Genomic DNA, 16,424 nt, shown 5'->3' on the forward strand with positions numbered 1-16,424 from the left:
AACTGCACTGCTGAAGGTATTTCAATCCAAGAAGGACACCAGGTTATGGATCTACTGCCCCTATTTTAATAGGCCCTTTACAAATGGATATTAGGAAAGACCAATTCAGACCACTATCACAATCTGGACTCTGTGCAGATCTTTGTGATCATCTGTTGCTTTGGTATCTATTTTTAGTAGTGTAGTGTCTTGGGCACTTTTACACATAGATGGGGAGCCATGAAACCTGGAGACTTCCTCAGGCTCCTGCTAAAAGTCTCTGGCACTGTGGTGTAACTGATCAGAGCCCAAAAGTCTGCATCTGCTTTGCGGCTTCCTCACCTATATAGGGGAGCATCTTGTGATGACTGGATAGAAAATGCCACCAAGGAAAGACACACATCACGGGGGTCAGGGAAAATGGACGCCATCGCAGAGACGCATGATGGGAATGAGTCTAGATCTCAATTGTGCATCCACCTGGAGACTGCTGAGGACTTTTAAAGATCGAATGTTTGGATGGAAGACATATGTGCTAAACAGAAACTCCAGTGTCATTCTGTAGAAGCTAACAAAGAGCAGGTGTATGAATTATAATTGTACAAGTAGTTCAATTATAAAAGTCAGAATTCTACTTCTACTTAAATATTCCCTTTGTTGCAGTGTTCATTTGTGAAGATGACCGAACCTAAGTCTTTACTACGTACCAACTGGATATCACAGCCTTTAGAAGGTACACCTTAATTATAAATCAATAAAAAATGTAAAAAATAAAATCAAGGATTTTAAGAGATTAATCCACTTCAAGATGAATAAAATGACCTCAAAAACTAAAGGTTCCATTTGACCCAGATGTGTCCCTTTTAGGTATCTTTCCAAAAGAGTTAAAAGCATCATATTGAAATTATATATGTACATTCATATTTATAACAGCACGATTTATAATAGCTAAATCTTAGAAACAGCCCATATACCTATCAAAAGATAAATGGATAAAGAAAACATAATATTTACATAGTATACAATCATGTATCACTCTTTATAAGGAAGAATATATTTGAGTCATTTTTGGTAAATAGATGTAACCTCAAGACTTTAATGCTAAGTAAAAAAACCAGATACACAAGTTTAAAATTAGAAAAATCACTAGTATGACAGTATTAAGTAGTATGATGTGGATGACACCAACATGTAAACTGTATATGATTATATCCAGTGGATTAGAGCCCAGCTGTGCATAACACATTTATAGATTACATTGACATGCATATTGATATGTATATGATTATACATAAGCAGACTTGTGCTGTATCATGTGTAAAGCACATTAGTGATGTGTACACTACACATGAGTAGACTAAGGCATGCTACGCACTGACATGTAGGCTGCTGTGTGTTCACACATGAGTACATTTCCTAGTCAGTGCATGACCAGCAGAGGAACATGCGAACTGTTCAGAAATGCTAGGGGTCCCTCTATCCTGTGTCTGCAACCATTTTTCTCATTACTGTGTTCTCTCACCCTATCTCCTCAATTTACTTTCTGATTCCTCCTAGAACAGTAAATAAGGTTGTTTTTCTCATATTTCCATAATTACAATAATTTGGGGAGTAAAAATATCACACAGACAATTAAAAAAAGGAAAAGAAACTAATAACAAATCTTCTGAGCTGAGATGTACACAGTAATGTTACATAAAGAGCTTCTGTGAACTAACTGGTCACTACATCATTTGACAGAATATTTCTTAACAGATAGACATCAGATTGCAAGCATTCTGACTCTCACTTGCCTTGGGTGAATCCCAGTGAGCATCAGCAGCAGATAGCTATTCAGGAAATCTAAAAATTACAATTTTGCCAGTCACAATTCATTAGCCCCTAGAAATGCCCTGGGTTTGGCCATTTTAAAGCCTTTTTGAAGATCACTTTAGACCCTCAGTAGAGTTGAAAAAGCACACTTGCTAGAGGCTGCCACACACAGACAGACACACAGCAACGGTCTGCACTAGGACATGAACCCAGTAGCGCGCTGGTTCCACCAGCTGGGTGCCTTGGGGCTGTGGCCAGCCCACGTCCCAGGGCCCAGCACCAGGCCAGTTCTTCACCCATCCTTCATCTTTCTGTTCACACAGGTCAGGGACTTGTGGAATGCCCTTCAGCGTGAGCTTGTATGAGGTGTTTTAAGGACAAAACAGTTGAGAATGGCATCGCAGAGGGCATGTCGATTCTCCAGAGACTTCTGGGATGTGAGGCTGTGCTGTGCCTCTGCCTGTCACTGCAGGTGTGGTGTGTGGCTGTGGTGGTGTCTGTGGGGGGGGGGCAGCCACTGCTAACCAGCTGTTTTTCCCTTTGTAATTAGTAAAGGGAAGATACTGCCAGCTGATGCAAATACTCTAATTTTTCTTCGAGGTGTCTTGCTTTCTAAGTTCAGCACTCCCAGACAATCTGCTGACAACAATTCCTGAGGGCTTTGGAAGGTGCCTCTGTTCCTTTACTCCTTCACATCAGTACTTGGAATTCTTCACAAGGAAGTTTTCTACCTTGATATTAGTACAAACTTAATGTTGTTTATTTTACTCATTGGTTATAATCTAATAAGATTATCCATTTCTGATCTTATCCAATTTTGGCCACTTCAGGGTAATTGCTATGCTACTTCAACATCGTCCTTACTGATTGTTTTCAGCAGGTCCTTACTTTCTGGTATCATTAGGTGCTCCAGGCTTGGCCTGTATTTTCCTTGTCAGGACCCTGAACCATCCCATTCTCTGGCAGTCTGATTGGACTGGGCAGGAAACTATATGCTCGATCTGGAGTTTGGGGTCCTCGGTGTGCCATGAGGCCACCGCTGCCCGCTTCTAGTCACTAGGCTGTGCACGTGCCTAGTAAGCCACATTCACACACATCTGTAACTATTACTGTCTTTCTATGTACTAAGAAACTGTGAGCTCTGACTCCTATCCAGACCGTATCTGCACGTATGTCTACAACAACGAGAGACCTGTTCCTGCCACCATTTTTGTACTTGGTTGTTCCCCTGTGAGAAACACATTTGCCACAAGGGGCCGCAGGCTGTGCATAGTTCTTTGTAGCACCTTTCATTGTACCAGCTGTGGTGTATTTTGGTGACAATTCATCCATCACAGTCTTGTTCCACTGTTCCCTGTGGTGCATGGTCCTAGGTCTTCTAACACACACAGTCAAATACACCACAGTCAGATACAACAGCCCCTGTTGGTCACCTCTCCTACTCTAAACCTCTGGCAACCACTGATCTTGCTTTGCTGTATGGTTTTGCATTTCCCAGGTCTCAAGTAAATGAAATCAAACAAACTTTGGAGTCTGGTACTTCCAGACAGAAAAATGCATTTTCATCCACATCGTGCAAATCAACAGATTTTATTCTTGTTTCTTTTGAACACTATTTCACTGTATATCTGCATCCTCATTGCTACTTACACTCACTGGAGTGCTTATCCATTTGCTGGTTTAAGAACATTTAGTTGTTTCCAGTTTTTGGCAATTAAGACAAAGTTGCCATAAACATTTGCACACAGGACTTTTGTGATCACAAGTTTTCATTTCAGTTGGGTAAGTACCTAGTAATGGGTCCACACAATCATTTAACTTTGTAAGAAATAGTCAAACGGCCTTCCAAAGAGGTTGTATTACTACATCTCCACTAACAAAGTAAGACTTCCTTATTGGTTCACACCCTCACCAGCCTAAGGTGTACACAGCGGTGTGGATTCTGACCCTTCATGGTGTATACTGCTGTATGTCACTGTTGTCTAAGTTTGCAGTTCCCTAATGAAAAATGATACTGAGCATTGTTCATATGCTTGACATTGCGTATCATCTTTGGTGTGGTGTCAACTGTTCATTTTTAAAACTGAATTGTTTCTTTGCTGAATTTCCAGGCTTAAAAAAAAAAAAACATTATGTAACCTCCAGCCAAGATTGATATATCCTGCACAACTGTCCCTAGAAATTGATAGAAAAACAAGGTGCTTCCAGGATAAAGAGGAAGTAGGGGAATTTGTAACCACCAATTCAACTCTACAGAGAATACTGCAGGATTATTCTAAAAATGAAAAATACCAAGATTCCAGAAATAGTGGCAGAGCAACCACAATGAATGGAGCAGAAAGTGAAATGAAGAGGGCAAACCGACAACTAATGACAGAAAAAGAGCTCAACAGAAATGAGGCAGAGAAGGTTGGATGGTAGGAACAGCCATTTTGGAGAAAACAAGACATCATAATAGGTAGTGCTGATTTAATATCCTCTTGTTTTGAAGTCCCATCAAGCTTTTGTTCTTCTGTCTCCATTGGTTTTAACGTGTTGTATCTTACTGGATTTTATTATATGTGATAATATAAACAAAAACTTTTATAGACAAGGAGATTATACAGAAACCATTGTTCATTTTCTGCTAGTTGATTCTAAATACCCTGTAATACTGTCATTCTCTTGGACGGTTTTACATTGTCTTGATATGTTTGATGCTACAGTATACGAAGTTATACCCAAAGATTTTAAGGGAAGAGACACTATGGTAACTACTATTATGTCGAGATTATCTTGTGGTGAAACACTATTTTGCTTAAATGGCTATGTTTTGACCTGTGCTGTTTTGTTGTTATGCCCTCTTTTTTATCCCAATCTCCTTTTTATTATCACTTTTTCATTTTTATCTTTTTAATTAAGGGAAAAATAAATAAAAAATAGCAGGATATATTATAGTAACCCACTTTGATTTCCTATTAACTTGATCTGAAACTCTGTATTGCTCTCACCATCTTTTGACTGATTGTCCTCTATTCTGTTATGCTTGATACTACCAAGTTCGAGAGTATAGGCAACAACTATGAAGACAATAAGATTCATTGTGATGCCCATTCTGGTTGACTGTCTTCTTTTGAAGTCCTCTAATGTCTCCAATGTTTTGGTTTTATTGGTTTTATTCTTACTGTTTTGTTCAATTTTATTATAACTGATGATATAGGCAATCCTTTTTAAGACAGCAAGAGACATTATGGTAACCATTGTTGATCACCTTGTATTTTGTTTTTACATTATGTATTATGTCCATCCTTTTGATTTGACTGACTCTGTCCTGGTATGTCACATTTGGTTTTACTTTCTTCAAAAAAAAAAAAGTAATAAGAACTGTGGGAGTAATAAAACCCAAAATGTGTAATTGTCAGTGTACAAAAGAAAGTTCTCTAAAAGATATAACTGCATATATATTTAAGTGTATAAGATAGATAACCATATTACTGAGTTTTGTTGGATTATTGAACAAAACTGTTTGCAGTCTCACTATTTGAAAGTCCCCTCTATATGCTTTAATTTTGTAACTTCTTCTAAGATGAAAATATGTTATTAACTAGTGATTTCCTATTGTTTATTTTTTCTGAAATTCTGTATAATTTTTACCCTTTTTCTGTTTTTTTTTTTCTTTTTTCTCCTTAAATAAAAAAACAAAAAAACAAAAAAATACCCATTATGCATATAAATCCTTGGTCAGAAGTGTAACTTACAAATGTGTTCTCTCAGTCTGTGGCTCACTGTTTTATTTCCTTAAATGTATCAATAACAAACTGAAACATAATTTCTTTCCTTTTATCATAGTTTTCCTTTATAGGTCATGCTTTTGACCCTATGTCACATCTAAAAACTCTTCGCCCAGTCTCTGCACTCTGGCAGGCTGAAGCAGAAGGATTCCAAGTTCCAGCCCAGCCTGGGCAACTTAGCAATTAAGCAAGACCCAGTCTAAAAATAAATAAATAAACACATACATACATATATACTCAACGTGAAGGTCTTGGGTTCAATCCCCAGTATTGCAAAATTAACAGCAACAGGGGCTGGGGATTTAGCTCAGCGGCATGAGCACCTGCCTTGCAAGCAGGCAGTCGTGAGTTCGATCCCTGGTACCGATAAAAACAAAAAAGACAAAAAAAAAAAAAAAAAAAAAAAAAAATTAACAGCAACAACAAAAGGCCTTTTTGCCCAACTCACCCAAGGACACGTAAGTTTTGTCTTTGTATTTTTTCCCCACAAATTTACAATTTACATGTAGGATGGTGCACTATTTGGAATAACTGTGCATGTGAGGAGTGAGGAATATGCTGGGGTTCTGCTGCTACGCAGCGGTAAGCAGCTGTCCTAACATCATTTGCTGATATCATCCTTTCTACACCTGACTTCATTCCACATTTATAAGACCAGTAATGTGTATGAGTCTGTTCAGTGAACTGTGTCTACCCTCTGTAAGTCATACATCGCCTCAATTGCTGTGGTATAATAAAGTCTTAGAGTTGAGTAGAATGTCTACTAAATTTGTTCTTTTTCGAGGTTGTTTTGCCAAATCCATTTCCCTTGCCTTTTCATCGAACTTTTAAAATTAGCCTGCTAGTATTCAACAACATACAGTTTTGCAATAATAAACATTCTTTCACATCTTTAAAATTCTGTGACCTTTCAAAGTCCCAGCACACAGGGTCTGCACAGTCTATCAGAGGTACAGTGGTGTTCTACCGGTTTATGCATTACTATTAAAGTATTTATAAGTTTTGGACTTCTTTGTTCATTTTTAGTATATTCCTTCTTTTTTAAAAAAGAATAAAAATGTGTGTATTTCAATATTCTAATGTTGGATTATAACTACATAGCATAGCAGAACATTCAGGTAATTATACTTATTCATGGATATTTGATTTAAGAAAAAAACACCCAACTGAATGTTCTCATTTTCTCTCTAAGTATATCTCTTATTTAGAATTTTCGATATAGATATTTACATCAAACAGAAATTATCTGCAAGCAGAAACATTTTTATTTTCTCCTAATTTCTATGGCTTTAATTTCCATTTCTTGACTTATTCATCAATATTTTAGAAATTATATAAGAGTACAAATAAACATTTCAAAAAATAAAATCATTTTGAGAATATGCTACAGAAAAGAAAAGGAGTAGTCTCAATAGTATGATGTATAACAATCTCGGGATTCTTATGAAGAATTGCATGTTGTTACCTCCTTGATGTATATGCAATTGGTCCAAATATAGACTAGTCTCTGCAGTTAGCTAATGATACAAAACTGTATATTGCTAACTAAATTCAGCCCCAGTCAGAGATATCTCAGGGACACCAACTGGTTAAGCTGAGCACAGGCTATAGCACTGGTTTGCTCCCCAGATCTCAGATCTGATAGGCTTCTTAACGAGTCATACACCCAGAATGAGTGCAGGCCTGTGTAGGTCAGGAAAGGTACAAGCACATCAACTGTCTGATTTTCAGGAACAGCTAGAAAATCAAAGTGACAGAACTTATCATAAGTAGAGTTTAACAATTCAAAGTAGAATCTGGGCTTCAAAAGAGAAGTATCAACATATTATTGTTGAAAATACATGATTTTTTTTGGGTAAGAAACACAAACTATATGGTTTTCAAAAAAGGAGATGTTACTTCTCTGTTTAGTTGATTCATTCATCAAACATTTTATTTACTTATCAGACAGATACCAGGTCTATGTGTCCCCATGGCCTAAACCATGTCTGGCAACAGACACTAATGAGCAGGTAGGATTTAGGCAAAAGAGACAAAGCAACAAAACAATGTTTACATTTAGCAGGGGCTAATTTCATTAGAACACTAACGCTTGCACTGCTTATACTCTTAGACTAAAATAATTAATAGATAATGTTAAAAACCCAGGATATTTTATTAAGATGTATAATAATTCTTGGTGATACAAGGGGATGTATCTTCTTGCTTGCTTTGATACATCCAAAGGCAGGTTATAAATTTACTATAACTCTAGATGAATCATCAGAAATTTCTGAATAAATTATCAGTGGAGTATTACTTATAATCTATGACTTAATTTCATGCTGTTGTCCTATGTTATCACTTAATTTATCAAGAACTTAGAAGTTTTCTTTTTCTGACAAAATGCAGGCTTTCTAAGAGCAGGGACCATGCCCTGACATGACATCTCCTGTAGACGGGCACAAGGTACCTGATGTTAGCAAGGCCTAGTTTAGCATGGCCAGCCTCCGATCTTGCTGCGTACAGAGAAGAACATGCGGGACAGAGTGGCTGTACAGATGCTTGGCCAGGGGTTCAGAAGGAATAAAAGCTTCAAAAATACTTCTTTAGCTTTAATAAGAAAAAATAACTCAGAGTGGGGCATTTTCATGATACTTGATTTTGAAGGATTTGAAATATACTACATTTAAAAAAGAATTACATACTACATAGATAAAAACTTTATGGATCATAAAGAAAAGGAATAAAGAGAGAACGAATGCCTGAATTCTTGTTCAAAAATGGAAACTTAGACCCTCTCTGATACGCAATTTAGTCAGAGACATTCTTCATGTTTAAATGTTGCCAGCTACTGGCTCCATGGGTACAGCTAGAGATAATAAGCTACTTTGTCAGACACTTGTAATCCTACAGACATCTTTTATTTCTGACTCTCATATATGCATAAAGGAACGTGCTTGTGGGTACAATCTAAATCTTCATATGTTCTAGTTCTTTCCAATGTTCCCTGGTAAAAACTGTGCTTAGTTAATGATCAACTGGGCTAGAGTCTAGTCTTATCTAATGATTCACTGGACTAGTCTATTATGTTATGGTTAACAGGGCTAGAGTTTGATCTATTAATAGTTAGCTGCAATAGAGTATAATTTGTTAGTGGCTACTGTACTTGGGCTAGAGTCTAGTCTATTAGTGGTCAGATGGACCACACTCTGTTTGTTAGCAGTGAGCTGGACTAGAATCTAGTCTCTTGAAGACAGCTAATCTAATTCTTTTTTTTCTATATCACACTGATACAGCCTTAAACATCTGAATTAGTAATTTCCAGTTATCAACTATAAACCTAAATTTAATTGAGGGTTAGAATTTGTTCTCAGAGTTGGTTGAGAAAAAGCTAACTACGTGGAAAACTCCAAAGTTCCTATAATTTGTACTTGGAAGGATGCAGTTTTAATACATGCTTGCAGTCATAATGTTTATATTCCTTATGTAGGGTTGATGTATGCATGCACCACATCTTCATTTGTTTTTTTTTTAACCTCCTTTTTATCTCCTTTCCCACCCTTCCCTCCGTCTCTTGGTCCCCTTCCTATTTGAGAAAGATCTTTCTCTCTACTTCCTATTTGTGCTTCTATTTGCTGTGCTATAAAATATAATTTTATATGGAAACACAAACTCAAAACCTCCTTTAGGAATATTTTACTCTTAATACAGCACAGTTCTAAGCCAAATGACTGGTTTATTTCCACAGTGGCAGGTTAGTAAGAGTTTTCTGGGTGGACCTGTTCTAGTATCACTGAACAGTATACAAGCCCAAAGCGCAGAGACACAATCACTTTTCAGACGTAATTCTGAACCCACCAACTAGAGAGAAGATTAGGAATGAACAGAAAATGCCTAGTTAATGACCCCATGTATTTGTAGTTTTCGGAATGCTACATTTTATAGCAGATGAACAGAAAGCTAGCCCTCTGGTGAAGCAACAAAGCCAACTAGGTGAGCATACAATACCAAGTGAGCATACTTCATACAGACATGAATATGAGTGCTGCTCAGCCATTTGAGAAACTTGCACATATGTCAACTACATTCATAAAAGTCAAATTCTCATTTTATGAACAATAAGAAACCTCTATTGTAGATACTTGGAAGAATTTTTTTCTCTGGGATGGTTACCCCTTTGGAATTTAACTCAAAAGGAAAATATCAAAATTACTTAGGAGAAATAAAAAAGGTCTGAAAGACAACAAATAATTATTCAATCAATGTTTAAAATGTATCTTTTCTCCTTGTCCCTTGGCAGGATGTGTGCTATCACTGAGCAGAAATCTGTCCTGCAGCCGTACCTTGGTGAGGTCCTTGTACAGCTCCGGATACAGAATCGCCATCTCTGGCTTCACGTCTTGGTCCAACACTAGAGAGAACACTGGGAACATGGTGTAGATAGTTGCATACCTTGGAAACCAAGAACAACATTAAGTCAGTTTAACAGATGTATATGGCACAATTATGAACGTATCTATGGAATTAAAGATACGTTAGTTTCAAAAATAAATCCCATAAAAAATCCAAAAAAAACCTCAGGTTGATACCATGTAATAAAACCAGGCATTCATCCCACAGCATAGTAGCAGATTCTTTTTTTTCTTTTTCTTTTTGTTGGGGAGGCAGTGTTGGGAATCAAATCCACGGCCTTATGTATGACAGGGAACTATTCTCCTTCCCAGCAACAACAGCATACTCCTTCTTTTTTTTTTTTTTTGCATACTTCTTCTTTAAAAAAAAATTTAAAAAAACTTTTAAAAATATATTTGTAGTAATATAATGATTACATTCACTATGGGGAGTTTGCATATGTATGTAAACATATCTTAATTCTTTTTACTGTCCCATAAGAAACTCCTACAATCACATAGCAGTGAAATGAAATTTCTCTAAGTACTATAAATGGAGTAAAGGATGACAAAGAGTCAGCAAAAGGACTGTAGTAGGCTAGATCCTAGGGACATAAAATAAGAACATGCAAGTACAGTTAGTGATATGATACAGTGTTACTGTCCATTCTCGTCAGTAAGCAAGTGTTCACTGGATAGCAGTGAATTGTTTTGAGTACTCAAGTAGTGAGAAAAACATTGGGGAAAGACACACGAAAGAAGATAGAGGTTGTGAGACAGGCTCTACACACATCTGTGCAAATGTCATACCATAAATGAGTGAACACATTGCCCAGGGGGCATATATGTTTTCCTAAAGGATGAAGCCACTTATTTATGAACAGACTTGCTACTAAAAATAACAATTATAATCCCTTTCACCAGGGGAAAGCACATTAGAAATAAGTATACCTGGTGTCCTGAGTAAGTGTTTTTCACTAAATGGGAGGTGAAAATTCAGAAGGTATCCAAAACACGTACAGCCAGTCTCAACATGATATAGTGCTTGATCTTCTTTGACATGATCCATATGGAGATATGAACCTTGGCTAGAATGGCTGGAACTTGACACAATTTCAGTCTGTTCAATTCCTTTAATCATGGACAGTTTTAGGTGGACCACTGTATAGAAACCACTAACTGCTATTTCAGGTCTCAGGTTCTTAAGACTTGTCAACAGAAACAAAGATGTGCATGCGGCTGAGTCAAAATGTGAGACACACCAAATTTCTGGGTGCCACATAACCCAAATTCAGTCACAAACTGTGAGAATACTCCCATCTGGGTCACTCAGGACCCACGTTTCACAAACAGAAACTCTACACCAGGAAATATTCAACTCCCTTCCTTCCCTAAAACCGCCTAACAAGTGTCTGAATTTGAAAATCATGGGAAAGTCCAGTTTTTAAGCTAATGTCCAGTTATTTAGTGTGTTACTATTTTCAAAGTAGGAAAAAAAAAAACTGTGAAGTAAAAGAAACTTCAGCCCTTGGGTTTTGGAAATGTTTACTACCTACATCAGACTAGCATTAATAAAAGTTCTATTTAAAACAAAGAATGTTAAAGTAATTCTGTTTTCTATAGAGTGAGTTAATTCAGTTTTTTCAGGCATGAGCTCTACTTAAGCATCACTCTGTGTAACAAATGTGAGAAAAGCTGTAGGGTTTTTATTTAGGCAGAAGATTGAAGTGCACTGCCATAGTCAAGAAAGAAAGCACATATCATATACTACTGAGGGAACTTCGTGAGCCTGGGGAAGTTTCTGGACACTGCCTCGGGCTATAAATGATCCCTGAGTGCACATACCATTAGAGAGAAAAATACAATGCTCAGTCTAGAGGGATGGAAATCTCCATTTTGATACCTTCTGTGTGATTATATCATTATAAAAAAAAAGTAGAATAGGTGAAAAAAAAAAAAAGAAAAAGAAAATCACTGAAACTGTAGGTATATCCAGACATAATCCCAGAGATGTCCAGATATAACAACTGTTAAGATTTTGGTACGTTGCTTCTGTTTTTAAATTTGACATTCATACTCTTTTCCCATTGTGTATGACTTGCTCATTTTTGACTGTTCACTGGTATTAAAAATACAGCGATAAATATCCTTGCTTAGAATTTTCAGTGCATGTATTTACTCAGGACAACTCTTCAAAAGTAGAATTACTAGGAAAGTGTCTATGGTACAGAATCACGCGGATTTAGGGAAATCACCAAAAAGAGTAACTATGTCCATACTAGCCAGGTAAGCAAGTGTCTGCTGGACAGCAGTGAATCTGAGTACTCAAATAGTGAGGAAAATAATGGAGAAAATCACAGCAAAGAAGGTAGAGGGTGTGAGATAAACTCCAGAAACAGAGTGAGAAAGGACAGATGTGGTAACTTCTAGTAACTGGAACAAATCTGTACCCAGAGCCAATTAGAAAATAAACATCTCTGTGACTGAAGTAGCCTGACCTGTTCACTAGGATGATACATCAAGATGGCATGAGGAAAGCTGAGTGACAGAAGGGGTTCATGGAAGGTGACTGCAGGCTGGGACAATGAGCAGAAGCCTGGGGAAGACATGAGAACTATCAGGGCACCAGGCCCTCTGCAGTCATCCACAGTGGAGGTGCTATGGATGAGCCTGGAGAGGAGGAGCAGTAAGAAGGAGCGACAACTTCTACACTGGAACTCCCCCTTGGCCCTGCTTCCTTACCCTCGAATTCCCAACTTACAGCAAACACAGCATTGCCTTTCTCTACCCTGCACCCCTTCTTCCAATCAGTACAGCATGGTTCCTCTGCTACAAATCCGTAGGTCCTGTACTCCTTCAAGCCAATCAATAACGTTTAAGCATTAAGGTAACTCAAGTTATATATATTTTCAATCAAGTTAAATATTTCAATTTATTTTGAAGTGTATGGAAGAATGCCTGACAAATATTACCTTTCTTGCTGGATTATTGGCTAAAATCTATGTTCCTCAGCAAGGAAGAGAGAGGCTTTTCATGACCCCACTGACTCTATCTATATACCTCACTGTGCTTTGTCATTCCACACAACTGGCTTTCTCACATGAGTGTTCTTGCTTAAATTGTAACCAGCCCCTGTCCCCCATACCTCTGTACCTCTTGCCTTTTGTTTTGAGACCAGGTCTCCCTGCATAGTCCAGGCTAGCCTTGGAACTTATAATCCTTTCTCAGCCTCTCTAGTGCAAAGATTACAGGCATGTACCATGATGCCTATGCCTCTCTACCTCTTTTTAAACTCAATGACCTCTATTCCTCCATAAATTTTCAAGTCAGAAGGCTTCCCCATGAAGTTACTCCTAACCTATCCATTCCAAGCCTGATTACCTGAGATGCCTTTCTAAATCCTCTCACTGCATTGTTTTTAAATTCTTCTATTGCATTTACAGTCTGTTGGTATATATCTCCACAAAGAGACTCTCAACTCCCTGAGACCCTAGATCATCTTAGACTCAAGAGGGAAACAAACGCCATGCCATTTGAGCATCCTACTTCCTGGATCTTACTCAATTTTATGGACTTTATCCATCTGACGTATTTTGTCCTCTTCTGTCATTAACTCACAGCCTCATGTTTAGCAGGCAGTAGTAAGATCGTAAGACTTCCACCAGGGTGGTGTTCTGGAATGAACTTGTAGGGCCTGACGGTGCAAATCCAGTCATTCAGGAAGCTAACTCCAGTTGAAAAATGTTTCGGATATGTAGAAAGCAATCCTCATGGACCGAGGGGACCATACATATTGGTGACTCTTCACTGTCTTTACTCAGTTGCTGGTGTGGATGTCCTGCCACTGACAAGACTAGGCTGTCTCCAGAGTACACAGAGGGGGGCAGGGTCAGCCCTGGATGTCTGTCCCTGGAGCTGGCATGGATGGCACTGATATCCTGGCTTGTTGTGCCAGGGAACTCAGCTGTCCAGTAGGCCAGATCAGGACATTCTTCTGGCTTGGATTTTGATGCCACCAGTAAACAGTAGCATATTCTTTAACACACAAATGCTTATGGGAGTTGACTCCTTTCAAAAATAAAACCTTCCGGGCCAGGGATTTAGCTCAGCAGCATAAGCACCTGCCTGGCAAGTGCAAGGTCATGAGTTCATTACCTGATAACAAAAAACAAAAACAAAAAAACTTTCTTATTGAACTTTTTTTTTCTTTTTCTTTTTTTGTGGTACCAGGTATCAAACTCACAGCCACACACTTGCAAGGCAGGCGCTTATGCTGCTGAGCTAAATCCCCGGCCCACTTACTGAACTTTTCATGTTGAGATAATTACAGACTCACATGTAATTGTGTTAACACACAGATCCCTGGCACTATTCACCCTGGTTTCCCCTACAGCATTCTGCAAAGCCAGAGGACAGTCTCACTAGCAAGATGCTGGCTCACACTACTGATGTACCTCACCTGTTGCCCCTTACAGCATGCCCCTACTCCTATCTAGCTCCTTCTTCACCCCAACACGCCCAGCCTCTTTGTCTCTGTTATCTTTGTCAGTCTGGGACAGTACTTAACCTTTGAGGACCGGCTTTGTCACTTACACCCTGGAGATCACCCAGGCTATGCCTGCGTAGACAGTGCCTGCCTGGTTGTGGCTGAGGAGCACACTGTGGTGCAGATGAATGATGATTGTGTAGCCACTCATTCATTCACTGAAACACATCTTGGCTATTCTATTTTTGGTTACATGTTATTACAAATAAAACTCTTATAAACACTTACAGATATTTTGTGATTTTATTTTGGACAGGACTGCCAACTACATCATATGATAAAGTGGTATGTAGTCTTTTTTATTTTTTAATTACTTATGATTTGTTGACCTCTGTGTCAAGGGCTTGATGTAGCCTTTCACGCACCATAATTTGGGGTTCCATATTATAACTTCCAGTCAGATGAGGAAACAGAAGCTTAGCAGGTCAAGCACATTTTCCACAGCCACAGCTGGTTGGCTGGGGGAGGCAGTGTGCATGCCCAGGACAGAGACACGAAGCCTTCTTTTTCTTAATTATATCACAGTGTGATGGGTAGGCTAACAGCCCCCAAGGTATCCATATTACCTTCCTTAGCATCAGTGAATGTGACACTTCATGTGCTAAACTAAGGACACTAAGATGGGAGGTTACCCTGGATTATATGACTGGGTCCAACTAACTAATCACATGGATCCCTAAAGGAGGCCCTTTGTGCTGTGCAGAGAGACCACAGAGGAATGGCCTGAGACGTTTGTTTCCAATCTGGGAGATTAGGTGAGATAAGCCAGGAATCTGCAATGGGAGGAAGCATCCCCTACTGATTCTGGCATTGGAAGCAGAAGACTCAGGGACCTCACCTTTCACAACTTAGCACATGCACAAACTGCTCCTTCTTTGCATCATACCAACTGCATTAGGACTTCTGGGGATTCAGGTGCCTGTCAGACAAAATGGCATTTAGGATGCACTTACAAAGCCCACAGGTGACAGACCCTGTGTGTCTCTGCTTCACTGGCTGATGGGGAGACGATGCTAGGGAGAGAGGTGTTGGTATGAGCAAGCACAAAGGCAGCAAGTTATGCCAACCGGTTTTACTTCCAGGCTGGGCCATAAATTATGAGCATGTGGCCAAACCTTCTGGGTCCTTCTTACTCTTCTCACATGCAGAATGGAACGGGATGAAATGAAGATGAATGAGTGCTCACAACAGCGGCAGCAGCATCAAAGTTAGTGGTTGTGATTACAGTTTTCTCTTTTCTCTATTCAGGATGGAGCTCTGGCTGAGACGAGTGACAAGATTTTCAGGCTGCAGGAGGGGACTAGCAGAGGCCTGGCCACACACTAACAGATGCATCAGTATCTCTAGGCATAACCGCAGAGGATGAGGAAAGGCGAAACTGCAATTTATTAACATTTCAGAGGAAATTACTGTTTCATAGATTGGTAAGCTACATTATCTTAGCTTTAATTATAAATCCCATGCCATTCTTTTGGTGTACTTGTCCAACACATTTGACTGGCTTTGAATGTGAGGTCTCACTGCTGCCAGTTACAGAATCTAGCAACTCTTTTGGAATAGGTCACATGTCACCAAACTGAAGGAGACATCCTGGCACCTTCCTCCTTTGTGTTTACTGGCTGACGGCTGATCGTGATGAAGTCCTGTTCCCACAGCGAGAGAGCAAACTGGAGGAGCACTGGTGCCTGCTCACTACCCCCCGCTCTGGTGATGATGACTACAGGTGCCAGCCTCTCGGCTCTGCCCCACTTGTTATGTACAGAGCCCCATTACAAATCTCAGATCCAACTCAGTCCCTGACACAACAACAAAATGTAACGAAAAACTTCACAGCACAGTCTGTACAGAGTTACTGAGAGTATTACTCAATATTCTACATACATTTTTCAAAATAAAAATTCTCCTTCTGCCTCGGATTTAGTTCAGTATTATAAGCACCTTCCT

The 16,424-nt window shown here is 38.9% G+C and overlaps 1 protein-coding gene across 6 annotated transcripts in view; it reads right to left on the reverse strand.

The window, feature by feature from the left end:
* The window catches only part of Atp9b (ATPase phospholipid transporting 9B (putative)), a 351,973-nt gene that overhangs the window by 6,528 nt on the left and 329,021 nt on the right, over nt 1-16,424 (reverse strand). For all 6 annotated transcript variants that reach the window (XM_063231400.1, XM_003463321.5, XM_003463322.5 and 3 more), the window contains one exon: nt 9,887-9,995. In XM_063231400.1, coding sequence (XP_063087470.1) covers nt 9,887-9,995 — 109 coding nt within the window. The remainder of the gene's footprint in view (nt 1-9,886; nt 9,996-16,424) is intronic.

The sequence above is a fragment of the Cavia porcellus genome, unplaced genomic scaffold, assembly GCF_034190915.1.
Source record: "Cavia porcellus strain 051 isolate PalLab524CR breed Dunkin Hartley unplaced genomic scaffold, mCavPor4.1 scaffold_20, whole genome shotgun sequence".
Taxonomy (NCBI): domain Eukaryota; kingdom Metazoa; phylum Chordata; class Mammalia; order Rodentia; family Caviidae; genus Cavia; species Cavia porcellus.